The sequence below is a fragment of the Symphalangus syndactylus genome, chromosome 17 (genome assembly GCF_028878055.3).
Source record: "Symphalangus syndactylus isolate Jambi chromosome 17, NHGRI_mSymSyn1-v2.1_pri, whole genome shotgun sequence".
In the NCBI taxonomy this organism is placed as follows: Eukaryota; Metazoa; Chordata; class Mammalia; order Primates; family Hylobatidae; genus Symphalangus; species Symphalangus syndactylus.
Genome location: NC_072439.2, coordinates 51,071,895 through 51,097,200, shown reverse-complemented (window position 1 = coordinate 51,097,200; position 25,306 = coordinate 51,071,895). Strand labels below are relative to the sequence as shown.

Below are 25,306 nucleotides of genomic sequence, written 5' to 3'. Positions count from 1 at the left end.
CCTGACCTCAGATGATCCACCCGCCTCAGCCTCTCAAAGTGTTGAGATTACAGGCATGAGCCACTGCACCAGCCCTACCTTTGTTTTCTTAATAGCAGGAAAAATATTTCTTTATTTCTGTTATGATTTTTCAGAGAGGTAGAGATAATAGATGCAAACTCTTGGAAGGAAAGCTGTACTGATCTAACCAAGATATTTTGTTTTTCTCATCCACCAGTCACTTTCTCAGTCCTTTCTGTATCCCTTGCAATTTGAACAAAGCTTGGTGAATAGTGTGCACACAAAAAGCACACTAGGTGAAAGACAGATACATAAAGAGGGTAAAGTCAGGACATTTTAACAAACCTATCAAGCTCTAAATATAAGCCTCCTTGGTATTTTTCTCTTTAACCCTCTCTCCACTGTTGGATGAAATTTGCTACATTCAATTCCAGTCCCCACCCCAACTTCCTTCTTAACACAGGGTCAGGGTTAAGCCTTCAATGCTTTAATCCAGAGGAAAATGACTTATTTTAAAAAGCAGTGAAAAACACTGCATTCCTTTGGCACAGGATGAAGACCAGCTCAGCTCTTCAGTTGTTGATCATTGTCTATTGTTCTCCAAACAGTAAACCACTATTTCACACTGAGATTGTCGGCTGCCGGTATATTCCAATTCCCCGTCTCCTCATGACTATGAAGTGAAGGGCTCTGACCCTGAAAGTGGTAGGTAATCTCAAAAAAAAAAAAAAAAAAAAAAAAAAAGAGAAAAGGTCAGGTAGGAAGAAGAAAAATAGACTTTCTGTGACTGTGTACTCTTGAAATCTCCCGCAGGTTCTAAGCAGGGCAAAATGGGGTCTCAGAAGTGTGGAGGCTGCCTAAGTTGTCTGCTGATTCCGCTTGCACTTTGGAGTATAATCGTGAACATATTATTGTATTTCCCGAATGGGCAAACTTCCTATGCATCCAGCAATAAACTCACCAACTACGTGTGGTATTTTGAAGGAATCTGTTTCTCAGGCATCATGGTAAGTGTGACTTTGGAGACTTGGGAGAGAAGGGAGAGTTGTAATTGAGACTTACCTTGTAACTAGTAAAAATAATGAATAATGGAAAAATCATTCTGCTAATCTTGGGTGTAGGATTTGAAAGAGGGGTGGGGGTGAAGGGGCAGGTAATCTGCTAGGATTTGGGACATAGCTCTGTTTTCAATAAGCTGCTCGGCAATGCAGCTTCAGTAATGCAGGAAATTAGTCCTAATGAAAGTTTGTGGGACACTGGCCTGTAAAAACAGTATGTTCTCATGAACCCTGCATATCAATTTAAGCTATCTGATCTTCAGTGGCATTACTGTTTTCTAGAACAGATTTTCTGTCTGCACTCATGTTTTTCTAGCTTGAAGGGGCATTAGGACGGCATGAAAAAAAAAAGCAGAGACTTGGCTATTCAGACAAACCTGCATGTAAATCTAAGCTCCGTCATTTGTTCCATGAGACCTTCAGCGAGTTACTCAGTATCTTTGAGCCTCAGTGTTCTAATGTGAAAAATGTGAATAATGGCATTTACTTTTAAAGATAAAATATATATAAAGTGCCCAGGAGACAGACTGACATGTAGTAGATAGCCAGTGACTGTTGTAATTATGATTATTAAAGAATGAGCTGTGTCATCATTAAAATAGTCCTACATTAGACCCCAATAATGGAGGGAGTTTTTGAAAAGTAAATTGAATTATCGATGGCAAGAATCCATGAACGTTTTCCTGATGACTTTGTGCTCTTTAAAAATAAACAAACTGATAGCAAATCATGTTGGCAACTCAGAGGAAAAGACAATTTCCTGGTCAAGTCATTTCTAAAAATAGTGCATTATGGACTGTAAGCTAATCAGACCACCAATAATGTAGAAGAAAATTCATTATAATCGATTTCTACATTTTTTAGGGGTTTTTAATTATTACATTTGAATAGCTATGTTGTAAAGCAATTTTTGCACATTAAATTAATAAACTTTAAAATATTAATATCCAGTGCTATCGAAGTTGCTATGAAATAAGTACATAACTAATATTGGCTGCACTACAAATAAATGTCAGTCTTTTCGGGAAGAGTTTAGTATAATATATCAAGATCTATGGAAACGCCTATGTCCTTTGGCTCAGTAATCCTACATCTCATCATTTATTCTGAGGAAATCATCCAAAATAAGGAAAGAGCTATGTGTACAGATGTTTGTGGCTGCATCGGTATAATAGTAAATAACTAGAAGAAGCATCTTACAGAGAAGTAGCGAAATAAATTATGGTACATTCACTTCATACAGTGGTGAAAATTATAAATATGAAGATGTAACAACACGGAAAATGCACATTATTTCATGTTAAGTGAAAAAAGACACAATAACGTTGTGGGTAAATGACTATTGCAGCTGTGTGAAATAGACACATGTGGGAAAGCACCAGAAATAAATGCAGGAAGACACACGAGGGTGGTGGAATTATGTGTAATTTACCTCCGTTATTCTTGACTCCTCTGTACTGAAGTTATATTTTAAAACAAAAAAAGAAGGCAGTGTCTCTTTCAACAGTTGATGCCTGAGCAATAAGACTACAGGCTCTAGGTCAAATGATCTCTATCAATATTGTAATGAAGCTGGTTACTATGATTTGGCCTTGTCTCATCATTGTTTCCCTCAATATGCAATTGCAATAGATGGAAGACTTGCAAGACATAATTAAGATTAGACCAGATTTTCTTTCAATCTGTCATAACTAACAATGTTGAAAGGAGGGGAATATAGGACTCTTTTGCTTATGTTCCATGTAAAAATTAAAACTAGGAAAAGAAACCTGTTCTCTATTTTTTTTCATTTTCCAGGAACTATTAAAATATATTACTATAACTGCATCAAATCCTTTTAGGATAAAGGAGAAGCATATAGGTAAATAATAAAATGAACAAAAAAGTTAATGAAAGCTGAAGAAATTTGGAAACTAGAAACATTGGCTACGAAGAGTAAAATAACAGTGAACTCAGCTGTAGGATTCAGTCCTGAATAGTGACAGTAAAAAAATGGTGGAGAATTTCCCATAAGAAATTCATGGTCTGTATCTAGCCTAACCAGAAATTATAATGGTAAAGAAATACATGTTCTTTCCAGAGCTCTGGCCTTTTGCCTAAAATAAAATTTAAAAAAAGGAAATAAGATGCATTGATTCTCCCACTTTGTTGGCTTGATACAGACAAAACACATTGAAACAATTTAAACCTGAGATGGTTTGAATGCATGGGGAAATTGAAGTCACTTTAAAGAGATATGGTTTCAGATTAACTGAGCCTCTCACCTCCATTCCCAGAGGACAGTAAATGAAGAGAGGTTGGCAAACTACCAAGCCTGCTGAATGATTTTCCTTGGTTCTCCACAACTGAGTCATTGAGAAAGGCAGGTTTTGCTGCCCTGGGTGGTATTCTCCTGTCCATCCATTTACTTCTCCTTAATCATTAGCTTTCGATGGTTGCTAACCATGATAATAATAGCTAACATTTATCAGTCACTATGAATCAACCACTATACTCAAAATGTCACATATATTACCTCGTGACAACCTCTTGATACCATTTTGTAGAGAAGGTGTCTCAAATTCACACAGCTAGAAAGTGACAGAGATTGGATTCAAATCCAGATCTACCTGACCCCAGACTGTATGCTTGAAGTCGCAGTCCTCTGATTATAAGCACAAATGTAAACTAGCGTTTCATTGCTAACATTTTATGTCTTCCCTCCTATAGATGCTTATAGTAACAACAGTTCTTCTGGTACTGGAGAATAATAACAACTATAAATGTTGCCAGAGTGAGAACTGCAGCAAAAAATATGTGGTAAGAGAAACAGTTTTTTTGAGGATGGTTGAGTGGGCTCCAGCTTTCTTTCCTCTCACTCAGAAACACAAAAGTATTGACAGTATTGTACCCTCACTACTGTTGAGTACAGTGCAGAGATCAAGAGTTTACTGCCAAGATCATCTTCCATTTTGCTTAATGTTTCCTCTACTTTTGTTCTACTGATGCACTTTCAGAAAATCAGCATTTAAAGATACCCAAAATTAGGAAATAATACTTTTTCCTAACTGAGTTTCCATTAGTCTATTTTTTCTTTATAAACTTTATTGAGGGCTAAATTACATATAATAAGTGGCATCCATTAAAAGTATGCAATATGATGAGTTTAACAGTTGACTACACTCATGAAACCACCATTGCATTCAAGATAACAGAATATTTCTGCCAATCCCCAAAGATTAACCTTTGATTTACTTTTTGTCATTACAGTTTGTATTTTGTATATGTGGAATCATACAGTATTTGTCTTTTTTATCTGGGTTTTTTAATCCAGAATAATAATTTTTAGATTCATCCATATTGTTGGGTGTATGTGATGTGCATTTTTTAAGTTGGCGCTTTAAAATAATTAAAATAGTATCAGGGTGAATAATACAACCACATTTTCTAAGCCAGTGCTCCTGCATTTCTACCATTCTCCTTCTCATCCTCTTCCTCCTCTTCATCGTTTATTCACACTTACATAGCACTTTATAGGTCTTTCACATTTACTCAGTAAATTAAGCCATTATTGCTCCTGTTTTATAGATGAAGCACTTGTGGCTCAAAGAGAACAAGTGATTATTAGCTAGGAGGAGTTTTACGATGATATCTGGTAGGCATTTTTTGCAGCAGTGCTTCTACCTGTTAGCTTCATATTGCAATCATCTGGGAGCTTGGAACAATACTAATGCCTGAATCCCATCCCCAGAGTCCCTGATTTAGTTAGTCTGAGGTACAACCTGGGCATGGATATGTTTTAAATCTCCCCAGGATATTTTAACGCATAGTCAAGATTGTATGGCAAACTTTCTTTGACCAATGTCTTTTAAAAATTAAATTCGTTGCTTTATTTAGTACAGTGTCCCTGATGGAGAAGAATTGAAAATTTAAAAAACACTGTGTGTGTGTGTGTGTGTGTGTGTGGCCAGTTGACTCAGTCATCCCCCAGTAGCTACTTGTAATATACTTATGGAAGAGATTTCAAAATTGCCTAGGGGAAATAATAAATTCAGGTATAGATTCAAGTTATGATACTCAGAGAATTTCTAGAAAACAAATATATGTGATATTAAGTATATAATAAAAATTAACATGTTCAGTTTGCCTTAACTCACTATTAGCACTTCCAGCACAAATAGATGCTAGAAATAGTCTGAAAAGGGTCTTATAATCAGCATTAAATTAGATGACCGACATCTCTTTGGGAACAGCAGGAGAAAGGAAGAGAGGATTCTTTGGATTCCCTTTTTGGCCTTTTCAAGGTAAGTTCTAGAAGAGAAGTCCCAATTCAAATGCCCCCAGAAGCCATGTGTGTGATGTAAATGAATTAAATGAGCCTGGTAGGCATCAGAGCACAATTTCCATCTAAGGAGGAGAAGGAGCTGCTACTGAAGTCCAGCCAGTTGTTGCCTTGATGAAGTAGGGCAATAATTCTCAGTTTTCAGTAGAAAGTAAAAATATGGATTTTTATGTAAAACTTTTCAATTGTAAAATATTGGCAATTAATCTTCATTTAAACCAAACAAAGTACATATTGCGGGAAAATCTGAATCTGCGTCAGTTTCAGTTTCATTAACTTCCAAAATGTAATAAAAATTGATTCATTTCTTGGTTGTTATCTGCTATGGCCTGAATGTGTTCCTCTAAAATTCACATGGAAACCTAATTCTCACTGTGGCGGTATTAAGAGGTGGGATGTTTTTGGAAGTGACTAAGTTATGATGGCTCTTCCCTCATGAATGAGAGTGGTGCCCTTATAAAACGGGTTAAGGGGAGTACTCTTACCTCCCTTGCACCATGCGAGGACACATAGAAGGTGCCATTTACAAGGAATGAGCCCTCACCAGACACTGAATCTGCCAGTGATCTTGGACTTTCCAGCTTCCAGAAGTGTGAATAATAAAATTCTGTTATTAATTACTCAGTCTAGGGTATTTTTGTTATAGCAGCAGGAACTAAGGCACTATCCATTCCTACGTGGAGTCTGGTTTTCTGCCAAAATTCTTGGACAATTATTCCTGGAAAGCAAATATTGGCCAAATAAGGGCACTTGAAATAATAGCTAATATTTTATTACATTTTATTTTTGAAATTGCCCTGTTACATAGGTACCATTCCTGTCTACATCATCTACAGTTTACAGAAAAGAAAACTATGATTCAAATTCTTATTCCCACTTTATTTTGAGGCTTACCTTGATAGAGCAATGGTACCCACTCATTAGATTGTAGTGTGTGTGTGTGCGTGTGTGGGTGTGTGTGTGTGTGTGTGTATGCTATGGTTGCCAGTTTCCTCCAATGAAGAAATTCTTCATTGATCTTCCCAGTGAATATTTTTTCCAGTTTTCCATAAAGAGGATATATTAATGTTATACTCAGTGAAATAATTTCAAACAAAGAAATGGTATTGAGATGATTTTTATTCCTAAAATCACAGATTTGTTGGTCTTACTTTTTCTGGTCTCAGCCTTTGAATGTATTATCAATTGGTTACTACATGGTACTCTCCTGCTGCCTGCTCTCACCCTGCAATCAACGTTTCTAAAGCTAATTTTTCTTCCAAACCAAATAACCCCTCTTGGTATCCTTATTTCTGTCTCCTTTTTATCCAAGCCCCAGCTCTGGATTTTTTTTTTCATCTCCAGCTACTCATTTCCTCCTTAATGTGTTTTCCTCCAGTGTGTGTCTTTGTCACCTCAACTTGCATCTGTCCCCAAGCTGGATCCTGATCTTTGAGGTCTCTTACTTCCAGCTTGTGTGACCACTGCCAGAGTAATTTTCCAAAAGACACATTTTGGGCATATCACTTGCTGCTCAAAAACCAATTACAAGACTTGTTTAAAAAATAGTTTCTGGCTGGGCACAGTGGCTCATGCCTGTAATCCCAGAACTTTGGGAGGCCAAGGCAGGTGGATCCCCTGAGGTCAGGAATTTGAGAGCAGCCTGGCCAACATGGTGAAACCCCATATCTACTAAAAATACAAAAATTAGCTAGGCATGGCAGCACGTGCCTGTAGTCCCAGCTACTCAGGAGGCTGAGGCAGGAGAATCCTTTGAACCCAGGAGGTGGAGGTTGCAGTGAGCCATGATCAGGCCACTGCACTCCAGCCTGGGTGACAGAGTGAGACTACAACTCAAAAATAACAACAAAACAACAACAACAACAACAAAACCCCAGCTTCTTCCCGGGTCTATGGCAGGGTAAGCTCAAAATGAACCTGGAAAATCTTGTGCCAGAAAGCAAGAAAATGTTCAAAGAATGACAGGAGTATGTCAAAGGGCATAGGAGTTGACCTACAGGGATGTTCCCATTGGCTAAATTTGGACCATCTGTGCATCTAAAAGAATAATCGCATTTATGGATTATAGCACAATGAATTAGAAGATCCGTGAGTCCAGAAAACATAGACAGAGGCAAAGGAGAGAGGAATGAGAAATGGAAGTTGTTCTGTGCAGAAAAATGATAACATAAATGCAGAGAAATTATAGCATTATGAAAGCAGCACATTGGAACCACAGTGATTGCTGGTAATCAATGAATACGAGGATCATCAGTGGATGCTAAATCCATCAGTTGAAATGTTATTAAGAAACAGAATATGACACTGTCTCAAAGCATCACCTTGGCAGTTATTTACTAATTGCCAAGTGGAAAATGTACTTTTCCAGGGAAGAGATCTGAAGGACACTCTTAACCAAGAGATCAAACTTAGCACCACCCTTAGCATGAAAGGCCCACGATGTACCCCACACCCATTAAGTATTCTCGCTAAAATGTTTGAATTGAATTGTGAGAAAATAATCAGAAAATCCCAGAATGTGAGACATCTACAAGACAACTGTCTGGGATTCTTAAAAACAGTTTAACACCCCAAAAAACAAAAAGGCAGAAAGACTAGTGTAAATTAAAGGAAACTAAAGAGATGTAATCTTGTACATAAACCTTTATTGGATCCTGTACAAAAAAAATTTAAAAGTTACAAAATAATAGAATGTTTTTATTCTTAGGAGATGTATGCTGAAATATTTAGGGGTGAACTATCATAATGTCTGCAACCTAATGGCTCAGTAACAAAAACACGTAATAAATACACATGTGTATATGTGTACAGGTGTACATATATACTTTGCATGAATATATACGCACATACACACAGAGAAAGAGAGAAAGCACAAACAAATATGGTAAAATATTCATGTAGGTGATTCTAGATAAAGGATATGTAGGGGTTTATTATACTATACTTTCAACTTTTTTGTAGATTTGAAATTTTTTAAGGTTGGGAGGAGGGAAGTCCCTTGCCCTGAAGGATAAAGTCCAGATTTCTTAATCTGGCATTCAAGGCCAGCTCTGGCCTGGATCTACCAAGCTGTACTCACTTTTTAAGCTACTCAAGGGCTGAATTGTGTCCTATCAACCTTGTTTTCCCAGCATTAGTACCATGTCAATCTGTCTTTAGAGCCTTTCTCCTCACTCACCTGAATAAAATCCTCTTAGATTAAACCTACTTTCTCACAACTCTGGTTGCACTGATCTGCCTGTGAATAACACTCATTCTCTCTACTCAAATGAAAACACCCCCCTCTCCATGAATCCTATCCTCACTTGAATATGAATATAAATATCAATACTATACCTGATGTTTTCCTTTATATTCTTGTAAAGATATTTTAATATCTTTATAAGAGGAAAGCAGAGGTCATAGCTAATAATTCTTAGAGAACCCACTCTACCTAGAAAATAACAGGTCTTCAATAAATAGTTATGGGTTGATTGATCACATCCTTCACTGCATTTGCATAAGAGGAGATCATTATTTTGATATCAAAATTCCAGAAGGAAAGAATAAATTTAGTAAATTACCTAGTTACCTCTATGTGATGCCAAACAAAATGTTATTTAAAAACTTATTTTTAAGATCAAATAGGTTTGGATTGCTTTTTTTTTATTTCTTTGTGGGCATTTAGTATTGTATAGACTGCATGAGCTTGAGTGAATAGGGGAATGTAGCTATCTGATAATTTATCCACAATATCCCCTTGTTGCATTCTATGGTACTAACCTGCTTCTATGTTTTAATTTAGACACTGCTGTCAATTATCTTTTCTTCCCTTGGAATTGCTTTTTCTGGATACTGCCTGGTCATCTCTGCCTTGGGTCTTGTCCAGGGGCCATATTGCCGCACCCTTGATGGCTGGGAGTATGCTTTTGAAGGCACTGCTGGACGGTAAGGAATAATTCCCCAAACCAAGGAGGTCGGAAAATCAGAAATACCTGGCCTCATGCTCAAGCTCACGCTCATTTTCCATGGTCACTTTGCGGTTCCATGTGGCTGTTTTAGTGCAGAATTTTCCCGTTAGTTTACTAATATCCAGACCAATTTGTTCTTGCACAGATCTTTGTTTAGATTTTTTTCTTCAGTCTTTTAATGCCATTTTCATTCAATGTCTTGAGGCTGTCATGGAGCTATCCAAATGAAAGGTGTGTTTCTCCCATACCTCAGATTAAAGTTGTGTGGTTACTATGGTCTGGTCTGGTAACAGCTGGAGCTTATGGCCTGGGTGGATCCAGGAACTCAGTTTTGTTTGATGGCCAGGTTGGACATGTGGTCTGTTACAAGTGTGAAAGGGCTTGAGAAGGAGAGAAACCATGGTGCTCTTGGATGGTGCCACTCAGGGCTATAGTAGGAGGGATGATAAAGAGATAGAACAAGGCAGGATGAGCAGGAAAGTGCAGTCTGAGGTCCAGGAACATGATTAGGTGCAGGAGTTTGTGGAATGAGCCAGAGCTTATGCAGCTTATACTGGAGAAGGGTCTAAAGAGGTAGCCTTGCTCAGAAGGCTAGTAATTCAGTCAGGAGTCTCACAACCCAATCCCGGATCTCAGAATGCCTCACACTGGCATTGTGCTGGGCTTATTGGGTTCCCAGCACCGGATGCAGATTGGGAGGTAGCAGGGCCCAGAAAGAAATACAGAAGAGGTCCAGAATTCTAATGGAGTAAAATGAGGGAATGTCTGTACCATTCACTGGGGGAAGTTATATTTTCTTCTTAACTCTCCATGTTCAAGGCCCATCCAAAGTCTTACATGTGCATCTAGGCCTACATGGCAGAGCTGCTTCTGTGACTGTAGCTGCCTTGATTCTGAAGATTTTTACATGGTGCCATATACCATGACCTTTCTTAGCAAACATGACTCTCCCTCAGGTCTCTCCTACTTGCACATCCATTTATAGGCTCTCTGTAAGAAGAAAAATATGGCTCTTTTTGCCCGACCCTGCAGGCAGTCAGACCTTATGGTTGTCTTCCCCTGTTCTCTAAAAATCTCTGTTATTCTGCTCTTTTTCAAGGTGCACTGATTTCATATTGTTCAAACCACATGTTTTACAATCAGTTTGTACAGTTAACACACTTATCACAGTGGTCCTGAGGTGATGTACATCCTCAACTTACGAAGATAACAGGATTAAGACATTAGAGTAAAAACAGGCGTAAGAAATTATAAAAGTATTATTTGGGAACTGACAAATGTCCATGAAATCTTCACAATTTATGTTCCTCTGTCACGGCTCCAGCCAGTCCCACCATTTGGGGTCCCTGACTTCCTGCAACATTGCAAGTCATCTTGTTTTAAATTGCTAGATGATCTGTGCAGAGCATGTACTAGGAACAGTCTAGAGGAGGGATCTGGAGGGACTCATTTCCCTGGCGGCTGAGATGGAGATAGGGGTAAATGGGAGTGTGAGACAGGTTTAGGGAAATTTAACAGAAAACCACATCTGTATTGTACTTTACAGGTTCCAAACTGTTTGTATACACATTCTTACCAAATATTCACAATAACTCTGGGGTTAGATATTTTAACCCCATTATCAAGATAAGAGTCTGGAGGGCCAGGCGTGGTGGCTCATGCCTGTAATCCCAGCACTTTGGGAGGGTGAGGCGGGCAGACCATGAGGTCAGGAGATCGAGACCACCCTGGCTAACATGGTGAAACCCCATCTCTACTAAAAAAATACAAAAAATTAGCCAGGCATGGTGGTGGGTGCCTGTAGTCCCAGCTACTCGGGAGGCTGAGGCAGGAGAATGGTGTGAACCCAGGAGGCAGAGCTTGCAGTGAGAGAAGATGCGCCACTGCACTCCAGCCTGGGCAACAGGGCAAGACTCCATCTCAAAAAAAAAAAAACATGTCTGGAGGCCAGAGGGGTAAAGTTCTTTGCTCAACATCCTGCAGATCCAGATCCAGGAATTCTGATTTCATGTACAGTGCTCTTTCCCATTGGAGACAAGAGCCATTAACAATATAAAGAAATTCTCAGAGTGCCTCTATTTCCTGGAGCATTACAAAGTAGAAAATAAATAAAGGTGGGGAAAGAGTAAAAAAGAAGGAAGTAGGAAAGAAATGGAAGAGGAATAAAAACAAAGAGGCCATGGGGGCGATAAGGCAAGCACAACATTTATAATAAACTAAGTATCTAGCTCAGTGCTATGCATAAGATATGTCCAATATGTGTACCTGAATGGTTTTTAAAATGTATTAATTCATATCTAATAACTATATATTTTAGTTATACAGTAATTTCTCAAACATACAAATGCTTGTAGCTTTCTTCCTTGGACCCAGTATGTAGATTTGGCCATGGGTCTCTCTCAGTTTCCTTACAGATTCTAGCATATGGATTCAGTGCCTGGAACCTGCACATGTTGTGGAGTGGAACATCATTTTATTTTCCATTCTCATAACCCTCAGTGGGCTTCAAGTGATCATCTGCCTCATCAGGGTAGTCATGCAACTATCCAAGATACTGTGTGGAAGCTATTCAGTGATCATCCAGGTAACAGATTCTCATGGGTACCTGTAGCTCATCCATATTTCCCCCACTTCCCAGGATTCAATGAGGCTTTTTGAAAAGACTCTAGAATTCCATCACTTTCCCCCCATTTCTATTGCCCTCATCTTTATTCAAGCTCTAATATCTCAATTTTTTCTGATATCCCAATGTGTCTTGGCTTATCTATAAGGGTTGAATCAACTCAGTAATTGTAAAATCTGCATTTCTTGTTGTATGGTAAGGCTTCATAAGTGTTTTGAATGAGCAATGTTTTAGTATTCTACATAGAGATAACTCAAAGCATGATGAAATTTTACTATTTATCAAGAATTTCCCTGTTCATAAGTTAAGCAAAGGCTCAGAACCTTATCTCATTGAAATAACTTATCTTCTGAATGCTGCTACATTCAACTAATAAACCTTTATCTTGAGTGCATAGTGAGTGCTTTTGAAGAAGGGAAATATGTATTTATCCCATTGAAACTACTTCTACTTCGTCTGCTAAAATACTAATGTTAATTTAGTTATGGTTGAAACTGCTATCAATAAGTCCAGAGTGAAGAGAAATTATGAATGAGATCACTTGTATTTTGTTTAACAACATAGAATGTGTAATACCTTTCCTAGCAATTTCTAAGAGATGTTTTTTCTGTTCTATCATATTTTTTTTATTAATTTTTGCATACAAAAACAATAAACATTTTCTAAAAATACATACAAACAAAAAGATGCATATCAAACATATTAGGAAGGTTGCACATGGGAAGTCGGGGAATAGAAATGGGGGTGGGAGTTAAAATAAATGAGAGAGGGACTTTATATGGATCAGTGATAATAACTCAATCCTCTATTTGACAAAGAAGAGGGAGAAGGAAGAGGAAGAAAAAGAAAGTGGGATAAAGGATCAGAAAGGGAAGAAAATAGAAAAAATTAGAGTATGACTCCAGGGTAGACCTGTTTTGTTGTCACTGAGTTGGTTGGTTGGTTTGTCTGTTATATTCTTCATGTTTCGCCAAGTTGGCCAGACTGGTCTCGAACTCCTAGCCCGAAGTGATCAACCCGCCTCGCCCCCCAGAGTGCCGGGACCACAGGCGTGAGCCACCACGTCCAGCCCCCACATTGCTTCTGGCCTCTGTGGTAGACCTCCCAAACGGAGCGGCCAGGCAGAGAGCTCCTCACTTCTACCCAGACACAGGGCGGCCGGGCAGAGGCGCTCCTCACTTCCCAGACAGTGGGTGGCCGGGCAGAGGCTCTTCTCACTTCCCAGACGGTGGGTGGCCGGGCAGAGGCGCTCCTCACTTCCCAGACGGTGGGTGGCCGGGCAGAGGCGCTCCTCATTTACCAGACGGGGCGGCCGGGCAGAGGCGCTCCTCACTTCTTCCCGGATGGGGGGCCCGGGCAGAGGCGCTCCTCATTTCTTCCCGGATGGGGCGGCCGGGCAGAGGCGCTCCTCATTTCCCAGACGGGGCGGCCGGGCAGAGGCGCTCCTCACTTCTTCCCGGACGGGGCGGCCGGGCAGAGGCGCTCCTCACTTCTTCCCGGACGGGGCGGCCGGGCAGAGGCGCTCCTCACCCCCCAGACGATGGGAGGCCGGGCAGAGGCGCTCCTCACTTCCCAGACGGTGGGTGGCCGGGCAGAGGCGCTCCTCACCTCCCAGACGATGGGTGGCCGGGCAGAGGCGCTCCTCACTTTTTCCCAGACGGGGCGGCCGGGCAGAGGCACTCCTCACTTCTTCCCACACGGGGCGGCCGGGCAGAGGCGCTCCTCACTTCTTCCCGGACGGGGCGGCCGGGCAGAGGCGCTCCTCACTTCTTCCCGGACGGGGCGGCCGGGCAGAGGCGCTTCTCACTTCTTCCCGGACGGGGCGGCCGGGCAGAGGCGCTCCTCACTTCTTCCCGGATGGGGCGGCCGGGCAGAGGCACTCCTCACTTCCCGGACGGGGCGGCCGGGCAGAGGTTCTCCTCACTTCTTCCCGGACGGGGCGGCCGGGCAGAGGCGCTCCTCACTTCCCAGACGGTGGGTGGCCGGGCAGAGGCGCTCCTCACTTCCCAGACGGTGGGTGGCCGGGCAGAGGCGCTCCTCACCTCCCAGACGATGGGTGGCCGGGCAGAGGCGCTCCTCACTTTTTCCCAGACGGGGCGGCCGGGCAGAGGCGCTCCTCACTTCTTCCCGGACGGGGCGGCCGGGCAGAGGCGCTCCTCACTTCTTCCCGGACGGGGCGGCCGGGCAGAGGCACTCCTCACTTCCCGGACGGGGCAGCCGGGCAGAGGTTCTCCTCACTTCTTCCCGGACGGGGCGGCCGGGCAGAGGCGCTCCTCACTTCCCAGACGGTGGGTGGCCGGGCAGAGGCGCTCCTCACTTCCCAGACGGGGCGGCTGGGCAGAGGCGCTCCTCACTTCTTCCCGGATGGGGCGGCCGGGCAGAGGCGCTCCTCACTTCTTCCCAGACGGGGCACCCGGGCAGAGGCGCTCCTCATTTCTTCCCGGACGGGGCGGCCGGGCAGAGGCGCTCCTCACTTCCCAGACGGAGCGGCCGGGCAGAGGCGCTCCTCACTTCTTCCCGGACGGGGCGGCCGGGCAGAGGCGCTCCTCACTTCTTCCCGGACAGGGCGGCCGGGCAGAGGCGCTCCTCACTTCTTCCCGGACGGGGCGGCCGGGCAGAGGCGCTCCTCACTTCCCAGACGGTGGGTGGCCGGGCAGAGGCGCTCCTCACTTCCCAGACGTTGGGTGGCCGGGCAGAGGCGCTCCTCACTTCCCAGACGGGGCGGCCGGGCAGAGGCGCTCCTCACTTCTTCCCGGATGGGGCGGCCGGGCAGAGGCACTCCTCACTTCTTCCTGGACGGGGCGGCCGGGCAGAGGCACTCCTCACTTCCCGGACGGGGCGGCTGGGCAGAGGTTCTCCTCACTTCTTCCCGGACGGGGCGGCCGGGCAGAGGCGCTCCTCACTTCCCAGATGGGGCGGCCGGGCAGAGGCGCTCCTCACTTCCCAGACGGGGCGGCCGGGCAGAGGCGCTCCTCACTTCCCAGACGGTGGGTGGCCGGGTAGAGGCGCTCCTCACTTCCCAGACGGTGGGTGGCCCGGCAGAGGCGCTCCTCACTTCCCAGACGATGGGTGGCCCGGCAGAGGCGCTCCTCACCTCCCAGATGGGGCGGGCGGGCAGAGGCGCTCCTCATTTCTTCCCAGACGGGGCGGCCGGGCAGAGGCGCTCCTCACTTCTTCCCGGACGGGGCAGCCGGGCAGAGGTGCTCCTCACTTCTTCCCGGACGGGGCGGCCGGGCAGAGGCGCTCCTCACTTCCTCCCGGATGGGGCGGCCAGGCAGAGGCGCTCCTCACCTCCCAGACGATGGGAGGCCGGGCAGAGGCGCTCCTCACTTCCCAGACGATGGGTGGCCGAGCAGAGGCGCTCCTCACTTCCCAGACGGGGCGGCCGGGCAGAGGTGCTCCTCACTTCCCAGACGGGGTGGCCGGGCAGAGGCGCTCCTCACTTCCCAGACGGTGGGTGGCCAGGCAGTGGCGCTCCTCACTTCCCAGACGGTGGGTGGCCGGGCAGAGGCGCTCCTCACTTCCCAGACGGTGGGTGGCCGGGCAGAGGCGCTCCTCACTTCCCAGACGGTGGGTGGCCGGGCAGAGGCGCTCCTCACTTCCCAGACGGTGGGTGGCCGGGCAGAGGCGCTGCTCACTTCCCAGACGGTGGGTGGCCGGGCAGAGGCGCTCCTCACTTCCCAGACGGTGGGTGGCCGGGCAGAGGCGCTCCTCACTTCCCAGACGGTGGGTGGCCGGGCAGAGGCGCACCTCACTTCCCAGACGGGGCGGCCAGGCAGAGGCGCTCCTCATTTCCCAGACGGGGCGGCCGGGCAGAGGCGCTCCTCACTTCTTCCCGGACGGGGCGGCCGGGCAGAGGCGCTCCTCACCTGCCAGACGATGGGAGGCTGGGCAGAGGCGCTCCTCACCTCCTAGACGATGGGTGGCCAGGCAGAGGCGCTCCTCACCTCCCAGATGGGGCGGCCGGGCAGAGGCGCTCCTCACTTCCCAGACGGGGTGGCCGGGCAGAGGCGCTCCTCACTTCCCAGACGGGGCGGCCGGGCAGAGGCGCTCCTCACTTCCCAGACGGTGGGTGGCCGGGCAGAGGCGCTCCTCACTTCCCAGACGGTGGGTCGCCGGGCAGAGGCTCTCCACACTTCCCAGAAGGTGGGTGGCCAGGCAGAGGCGCTCCTCACTTCCCAGACGGGGCGGCCGGGCAGAGGCGCTCCCCACCTCCCAGATGGGGCGGCGGCCGGGCAGGGGCTGCAATCCCAGCACCCTGGTAGGCCAAGGCAGGCGGCTCGGGGGCGGAGGCTGCCGCGAGGCCAGACCACGCCACCGCACTCCAGCCTGGGCAACACGGAGCACTGGGTGAGCGAGACTCCGTCTGTAGTTCCAGTAGCTCGGGAGGCTGAGGCGGGCAGAGCACTCGGCGTGAGGAGCTGGCGACCAGCGTGGCCAAGATGACGAACGGGTGCGTGCAGCGAAGGGAGAAAAGGCGCGCGGTGGCGCGCGCCGGCAGACCCAGGCAGTCCGCGGCGCGGGCAGCAGCAAGCCGAGTAGATTGCAGCCTGGGCCAGAGAGGGAAAAGAAGAAAGAAAGAAGAAAGAAAGGAAGGAAGGAAGGAAGGAAGGAAGGAAGGAAGGAAGGAAGGAAGGAAGGAAGGCAGGCAGGCAGGCAGGCAGGCAGGCAGGCAGTTCTATCATATTTTGAATATGAAATATAAGTTTAAGTTGCTACCTGGATTATGGATTAATCCAAGCCAAGTTTATAACTTTAATCACTTTGTTTTTCCTTTTTTCCTATAGCCTGGAATCATTTGAATAAGGACAAAATGTTTGCCATTATCAAGACATGGCCATCTATCTAAATATTATATCAACTGTGTAGACTTGAGGGCAATATTGAAATGATGGTGCTTTCTGCATTTGGTGTTTATTCGTAAAATTTGCAGTCCTCACTGCACATGCAGGTATACCACCCTTCCATTTAGTATGTTTTTTAAGTAATATGCATCAGAAACTTCAGAAATACTTCTGCCCTTTGATCAAACAAATCCATTTCCAAGAAACTGTACTGGGAAGTAAATAAGAATATGAGAGAAAACTTTATGCAAATATGTATATTGCAACATTATTTAATATTCTGGAAAATTGAAAACACCCCAAAATTCTAAACTCAGAGGAAGGATTAAGTAAAGAGTGGTACATACTGTAAATGCTTTCTGATATTAAAAAAATAAATAAATAAAGAGTACTACATGGTTGTAAAATTATAGTCATTACAAATGGTGTTTTTTAAATTATGAATAATGCTACATCAAAAAGCAGGTTACAGATTCATGTTTACTGTATAACTATTTAAAGCAAACGAACACTAATAATCAAAATTTAGGATGAAAACTAAATCTAAAAGGAAATATAACAAAATGCCAATTATGCTTGGTTTGGGGCATTGATGACCCTTCTTCCCACTTTTCTATATTTTCCAAGATTTCTTTATTGAATATATTTTACTATAAATATTTTCTAAACTCATATTTTCACTATTAAAATTTTTTTTATTTTTCCAAACTTTGAGGCATATGCTCTTTCCACATTCCTCAACATTATTTGCAAACATCATGAAATGACACTTCCATCAATATTCAATGAGGAAAGTAGTGATATAGATGAGCCAAAAAGAGTTTTATATAAACTTATACAATCTAAACTCTTGCTCTTCCTTTCTGACTCCTGATGGTGAGTGTGATGGACTAGAAGAAGTAGCCTTAAAATAAGTGAGCAGCTAGGGAACATGCTCAATGTGCAAGAGAAAATGACCACTGACCAGTCAATACCTGTGTCGGGGGAGTTACCAGTACCTATATTTATTTTTAAAGTAATTAAAAAGTAGAACACTTACAAATTTTCCACCTATACATGCCATGACTTCCTCGGGGACAGTAGCCACATCTTATATATTTCCCACCATCCGTAGGACCCAGCACACAGTGAACACAGTAGGCACTCAGTGTTGAATGCTCACACCAGGTTTTCTGCTTCCTGTAGTTACCCTGCTGAGCACTGCTTCCATCACAGGTGCACTGGGCCTCAACACTTCTGCCATTTCCCCATTCATCTCCTCCATGGACACTGTCAACAATGGTCTGTCAACACCTGCTCTGTGCCAAAGCCAGGGAGTAGGCTGGGGGGATACGAAAGAGAATATCTTTCTCCTTGATGCCTGCTGTGCCAACAACTCCCTTTAAGCCTTGTTCACAGCCTTTGCTGAAACAAGCATCTTGAAAGCAAGCCATGTTATATACCACATGGCCTTCATGCTCTGGGCCCAGTTGACTGAACTGGGGCAGGCCCCAGAGTCATGGGCAGCCTATTGTCTTGCTAATGGCCTCTGAATTAGCCTGGAGTAAAACACTGTCCAAACCAGACTGGTGGTTATTCAAGCATGAGAATTTGAATTAGGAAGCCAAGAATGAGGCAACTGGAGCATTACGATCGAAAAATTATTAAAGGATGAAGAAGGAAGCCAACATTCAGAGAGTATCTGGTTCATTTTAATAATGGCATCTATCATATTAAAAGGGAGATAACGTGAACTTCTACTCCAAAAGCTCCTAAAACTGCCTTTGCCCACGATGAACAGTGACAGTGTACACTAGGCCTGGTTTCTGTTCTTGGATTCCTAGATAGTCTTTCTTCTTTGTCACTGTGCTGATCATTTCAGTAAACCCCCCACTAAATCAGTGCAGCTCTGTTTATTGCAACCAAAACGACCCAACCAAAGTCTCCCTTTTCTAGATGTTGGGTTGGAGGGATGCTAAGACAAAGATGCTTAGGCTCCAGAGTTTCACGGAGCCTCATTCAATAACACTCTACTTTCCAAAGAACTTAACCATGAGGTCTGAAGGACTTGGGCCAAGAGGCAAACCCAAGCTACAGACATCATGTTGTACTCAGAGTGACCTCTCCCCTCTGACAGCCCAGGATTTCTCTATCAAGTCCATAAGCTAGTCATATCCAGGACCATCTTGTTACAAATTCTCTCAAAGTCTCCTCAGCCCTCTTGTAAACAGACTTCTGGAAGGTCCACCTCATCAGTTTGTTATATACTTTCAGACTGTCTATCTCTTGTTTAGATTCAGCATGGCACCGTACATTGAATGGACTATTAACAGATGTTTGCTGAATGACTCCACCACAGCATTGGACACATCGGGGTACAGCCAAATGCAGCATGATACCTCTATCAGGAAAATTAAATTTTAACACAGCCACCAAATATTCTATATTTGAAGAGTATATGCTAATCATGCAATTTTAAGTAAAAAAAAGTGGAATACAACAAAAGCTGAATATGTGTGTTTTATATCCTTGTGAATTCAAAGTAAAAAGGAAAAAAACTCAAAAACCAAATATATGTATGAGTTTGAGCCCAAATTTTTAATTAAGTAACCATATAATTACATGTAGACATGTATAAACCTTCAGATATGTAAAGACCAGAAAAATATTTAAAAGTTAATAGTTACATCATCTGTGGTCATAACACCCTGAAAATGCCTAATATTGGAAACTTAAGCAGGGTTGGTCCAGGTTATTACTTGGATGGGAGACCAGATGCTATAGGCTGAAAAAAGAAAGCATAACTATGCACAAGTTAATACTTAATAATTATCTCCTAATGATAGGACCATGAGTTCTATCTCTTCCCTTTACATTGTTCAGTATTTTCAAATTTCCCTTTGAAAATGTGTTATGTACTTGAATTATTAGAAAAAATAAATGTCATTTAAAAAGCAATGGTCCTCTAATTCTTTCTGTAAAATTCATTTAAGGAGTTAAAATAGAAAATATATATAGGTATGTATATGACTGGCCTTCTCTTACTCTTTCCAGAAATAATCTTTCCATTTTCTAATTCTGAAAGAGTATTATGAGCTAATCCTGATTGAGAATGATTTATGTTTTATGCGTTTCTGCACTTATTATTTATCTACTATTCTCCTTGCTTCTACCTCATTTTTATTTTCCTAACTTCTTAAATTGAATACCTAGCTTATTGATTTTCTAACTTTCTTTTTTTCTTAAAATAAGCATTTAAGACTAGACATTCTTTACCACTTTGGCTGAATCTCACAAATTTTAAAATGTTGCATTTTCCTTGTTTAGTTATAAATATTTTCTAGTTTTCTTTATGATTTATTTTTTGATCTGTGAGATTTTTAATGTGCTTTAAAATTTCCAAGTATATGGCTGGGCGCAGTGGCTCATGCCTGTAATCCTAGCACTTTGGGAGGCTGAGGAGGGCGGATCACAAGGTGAGGAGTTTGAGACCAGCCTGGCCGACATAGTGAAACCTCGTCTCTACCAAAAATACAAAAAAATTAGCCGGGCATGGTAGCGGGTGCCTGTAATCCCAGCTACTCTGGAGGCTGAGGAGGGAGAATTGCTTGAACCTTGGAGGCAGAGGTTGCAGTGAGCCAAGATTGTGCCACCGCACTCCAGCCCAGATGACAGTGTGAGACTCCATCTCAAAAAAAAAAAAAAAAACTTTCCAAGCATATGAGTTTATGTTACTTTTTTATGATTTGAACTTAATTGTATTATGATCACAGAAAGTGGTCTGTATGATTCCTATAATTTGAAAGTTTTTAAGATTTATTTTATGATTACTTTTTGTAAATGTTCTATGTGCTGTAAAAGTATACGTTTTCTCCAAATATTGAGGGCAGAATTCTATATGCAGACTAAAATTAGGTCAAGTTGTTAATTTTGTTCAGGTCTTCAATATTCTGTTTGGTTGTTTGCTTGATTTAGGGTTGCTGTGAGGATTAAATGAATATACAGAGAGAGGAATTTTATACTTTTATTGACATACATATGAGAAAACAGTATTTGGCACATGGATATGATTTATAAGTGGCCTATAGCACAGTGGAATAAAGATGTACTTTGGAGTCAAGTTGCTTGGGTTCAAATCTGGGCTCTGCCTTATTAGGTGTGTGACTTTGGTCAAGTTTACTTAACCTCTGTGTGCACCAGTTTCTGAGTTTGTAAAACAGGAATAATAATAGGGTTGTTGTGAAGATTAATTGAGTTCAAACATGTAAAGTTCTTAGTGCCTGGGTGACTTAAATCAGAACCCAGGTGCAGTTGGAGCAGATTTGGGATGGTGGGGACATGCAAATGCCACAAAAACAACAGAAGGGGAAGGGGATGGAAAAAGGTCATAGGGTTATAGGGACAGCAAAGGGTCAGCCATTTTGGGAGAGAAAGAAGGTGAAGGTAGGTAGGCATTGTTAGGCTAGACAAAGTGCACAAGAAGCCAGCACTGCCTTACCTTTTGTCACATGCTTGGAGACTGTGAGCTTAACAGACATCATATTCAGATTCCTAAAACCCCTGCCTCTGGCCTATACATTTCCATTCCTTTGGAAAGCTATAAGGAATAGGGGCAATCCAAGGTTACTATTGTGAAAACCATAACTATTTGTATTCAGAAAGAATCCTGCTAGCTCTGCTTCCTGCTTTGTGAGACGAAGCTGAAAATTAAGGACAAGATTCAAGTTCTAGAAGAATCGAGATATATGGCAGGAAATTAAGTTAAGGAGTCAAGCTTGAGTGTGTGCAACTGGACAGGCAGGGCAAGATACACAAACCTAGCCACTGAAATCTTTTTACTTTAGAAAGAGCACTGGATGTGGTGCCTGGCTACCCAGGTCAGAGATCACCCCATGCCTAGTCAGTCCAAGGAACTTAATCAATTCAGATAAAATGCTTTATCTGGGTTAAGATGAAAACACACACACACACACACACACACACACTAATTTCACTCCTGCCTAAATCACACTAACTTTACAATAAAAGTTTTTTTTTTAAGACATAAAACCATAAATATGGGGAGATTAGGAGAGGTGTCAAAAGCAATAAAATTTTGGAAGCTACAAAACACATTGATGACAGGTAACTTACCAAACCAACTCAAGAAACATGAGAATCCTGAGCTGTCAGTGGGGGAAGCTGAAGGCTAACCTGATTTATACCTCAGAATTTTCCAGAGACTCCCAAATTGATAGTATCAGAGGCCTCTGGACCTGGAAGTGAAGGAAGACCATTAAAACAGGAATTCTGTGAGTCCCTGCATCTATTCTCTCCATACCACTGGGAAGTGACTGGCATCTGAAAATTCTCTGGGCAGGGTAAAATAGACGGTCTTCTCTGAGTTGAAGGAAACTAGATTTACTAAAGATATGAATATAACCTCCAAAATCAGAAGAATTAAGTAACTGGTATATCCTGAAGGATGAATGCTGAGGCACTCCTCCCACAAAGCCCTCTTAACCCACTCAGATCTCAGAATGCTGGTGGCCAGTCAGAGCTTGACCTTCTCAGCTGGAGACTCTCTAGCAAGTCTGGCCAGTATGAGGGGAAAATTTTAGATATTGGATGTAGTAGGCTAAATAATAGCCCCGACAAAATGCCATATCCTAATCCATGGGACCTGTGAATATGGTACACAGGAAAGGATGGAAATGGATTTTGCAGTTGTGATTAAATTAAGGATCTTAAAATGGGGGGTGGAAGGGTTCCTGGATTTTCCAGGGGAGCCCAATGTAATCATACAGTCCTTATAGAGGGAGGTAACAGTATTAGATTCAGAGAGAAAATATGTAAAGATGGAAGTAGGAATCAGAGAAGACAGAAGTTACTACACTGCTGGCATTGAACATGAAGGAAGGGGCGCTAACCAAGGAGTGTGTGGCCTCTAGTAACTGGAAAAGATAAGGAAGCAGATTCTCACCCTAGAGCTGCCAGAAGAACACAAGCCTGCCAACACCTTTGTTTTAGTCCAGTGAAACTGATTCTGGATTTTTGCTCTTTAGAACTGCAGATACTGCAGATAATAAAGTTGTGTTGTTTGGTCACTAAGTCTGTGGTTATTTTTCACAGGAGCAATAAGAAACTAATATCTTGGCATTTGAAATTCCTCAGTCAATGGTTCACCCAATTCACACAACAGTGAAATTCAGAGGAAATAAGCTTGAAGCTCACTCTGAGTTTCCAAGCAGCCCTTTTCTTGACTCGTGAGTATGAGAGTAAATAGTCAAGTGTCCTAGACATCTGATGAAAGTCTCTTACGTGAAAGACAGAGAGCAAATACGTTTTTATTTTTTAAATTTATTTTCCATTTGAGTTTTAGATTCAGGGGTACATATGCAGGTTTGTTATAAGGGTATATTGCATGATGCTGAGGATGAGGCTGCTGTTGATTCCATTACCCAGTTAGTGAACATAGTACCCAATAGGAAGTTTTGCAGCCCTTGTCCCACTCCCTTCCTCCCTCCTTCTGGAATCCTCAGTGTTTATTGTTTCCATCTTTATGTCTGAGTGAACCAAAGATTTAGCTCTCACTTATAAGTGAGAACATGCAATATTTGTTTTTCTGTTTCTGCATTAATTCGCTTAGGATAATGGCCTCCAGCTGCATTCATCTTGCTGCAAATGACATGAAATCATTTTTTTAATGGCTGCATAGTATTTCATGGTATAAATGTGCAACAGTTTCTTTATCCACTCTCCCATTGATGAACTTTTAGGATAATTCCATGTCTTTGTTATTGTAAATAGTGCTGCAGTGAATATACATGTGCACGTCTTTTTTGTAGAACAATTTATTTTCCATTGGGTATATACTCAGTAATGGGATTGCTGGGTCAAATGGTAGTTCTAGTCTTAGTTCTTTGAGAAATCTCCTAACTGCTTTCCACAAAGGCTGAACTAATTTCCATTCCCACCAACAATGTATAAGCATTCCCTTTTCTCTGCAACCTCACCAACATCTGTTATTTTTTGACTTTTTAATAATAGCCATTCTGACTAGTGTGAGATGATATCTCATTGTGGTTTTGATTTGCATCTCTCTGATGATTAGTGATGTTGAGCATTTTTTCATGCATTTGTTGGCCACTTGTATGTCTTATTTTGAGAAGCATCTGATCATGTTCTTTGACCACTTTTAAATGAGGTTTTTGTTTTTTTCTTGTTGATTCATTTAAGTTTCTTATAGGTTCTGGATATTAGATCTTAGCCAGATGCATAGTTTGAAAATACTTTCTCCCATTCTGTAGGTTGTCTGTTTACTCTGTTGATAGTTTCTTTTGCTGTGCAGAAGCTCTTCATTTAATTAAGTCCCATTTGTCTATTTTTTAATTTTGTTGTGTTTGCTTTAAGGGTCTTCATCATAAATTATTTGGGTAGGCCAATGTCTAAAAGAGTATTTCCTAGTTTTTCTTTTAGAATTTTTATAGTTTCAGGTATTACATTTAAGTCTTTAATCCATTTTGAGTTAATTTTTGTATGTAGTGACAGATAAGGGTCCAGTTTTATTCTTCTGCATATGGTTAGCCAGTTATCCCAGCAGGATTCATTGAATAGGGTGTCCCTTCTGGATTGTTTATTTCTGTCAACTTTGTCAAAGATCAGTTGGTTGTAGGGGTGAGGCTTTATTTCAGGGGTCGCTATTCTGGTCCATTGGTCTATGTGTCTATTTTTGTACCAGTACCATGGTGTTTTATTAATAGTTACTGCAGCCTTGTATTATAGTTTGAACTGGCTTTGTTATTTTTGCCTAGGATTGCTTTGACTATTTGGGCTCTTTTTGGGTTACATATAAATTTTAAAAGTTTTTCTAATTTTGTGAAAAATGACACTTGTTATTTGATAGGAAAAGTGTTGAATCTGTAGATTGCTTTGGACAGTATGGAAATTTGAACAATATTGATTCTCTCAACCCATGAGCATGGAACGATTTTCCATTTCTTTTTGTTATCTATTATTTCTTTCAGCAGTGTTTTGTAGTTTTCCTCATAGACATAGTTCACCTCTTTGGTTAGATGTATTTCCAGGTTATTTTGTGTGTGTGTGTGTGTGGCTATTGTAAATGGAATTGCATTCTTGATTTGGTTCTCAGCTTGAATGTTATCAGTGTACAGAAATGCTACTGATTTTTGTACATCGATTTTTTGTGTCCACAGACTTTCCTGGATTTGTTTACCAGGGCTAGGAGCCTTTTGATGGAATCTTTTGGATTTTCTAGGTATAGATCAATCCCCAGCAAAGAGGGGGGTCATTTAATTTCCTCATTTTCTATTTGGATGCCTTTTATTTCTTTTGCCTGATTGTTCTGGTTAGGACTTCCATTACTATGTTGAACAGGAGTAGTGACAGTTGGTACCTTGTTCCAGTTCTTAGGGGGAAGGCTTCCAGCTTTTTCCCATTCAGTATGATGTTGGCTGTGTGTTTGTCATAGATGGCTCTTATTACTTTAAGGCATGCTCTTTTGATACCTAGTTTGTTGAGGGTTTTTATTA

General features: G+C 42.6%; 1 protein-coding gene and 1 long non-coding RNA gene across 5 annotated transcripts in view; one reads left to right on the top strand and one right to left on the bottom strand.

The window, feature by feature from the left end:
• Positions 1 to 465: 465 nt before the first annotated feature.
• Positions 466 to 25,306, bottom strand: part of LOC134732888 (uncharacterized) — a 49,065-nt gene continuing 24,224 nt past the window's right edge. Inside the window, exon 3 of the long non-coding RNA XR_010116457.1 lies at positions 466 to 714. This is a non-coding gene — a long non-coding RNA (uncharacterized lncRNA). The remainder of the gene's footprint in view (positions 715 to 25,306) is intronic.
• Positions 620 to 19,733, top strand: TM4SF18 (transmembrane 4 L six family member 18). 4 transcript variants are annotated; one of them, XM_055247904.2, is made up of 6 exons: positions 620 to 705; positions 814 to 1,007; positions 3,768 to 3,857; positions 9,164 to 9,306; positions 11,733 to 11,913; positions 16,740 to 19,733. In XM_055247904.2, the coding sequence occupies exons 2-6, from the start codon at positions 831 to 833 to the stop codon at positions 16,752 to 16,754; spliced, it is 606 nt and encodes a 201-aa protein (XP_055103879.1). In that variant the 5' UTR covers positions 620 to 705; positions 814 to 830; the 3' UTR covers positions 16,755 to 19,733. The 4 variants fall into 4 exon arrangements, with proteins under 4 accessions (XP_055103879.1, XP_055103878.1, XP_063476311.1 ...); XM_055247903.2 differs by lacking the exon at positions 16,740 to 19,733 and having other exon boundaries at positions 11,733 to 12,184; XM_063620242.1 differs by having other exon boundaries at positions 659 to 1,007.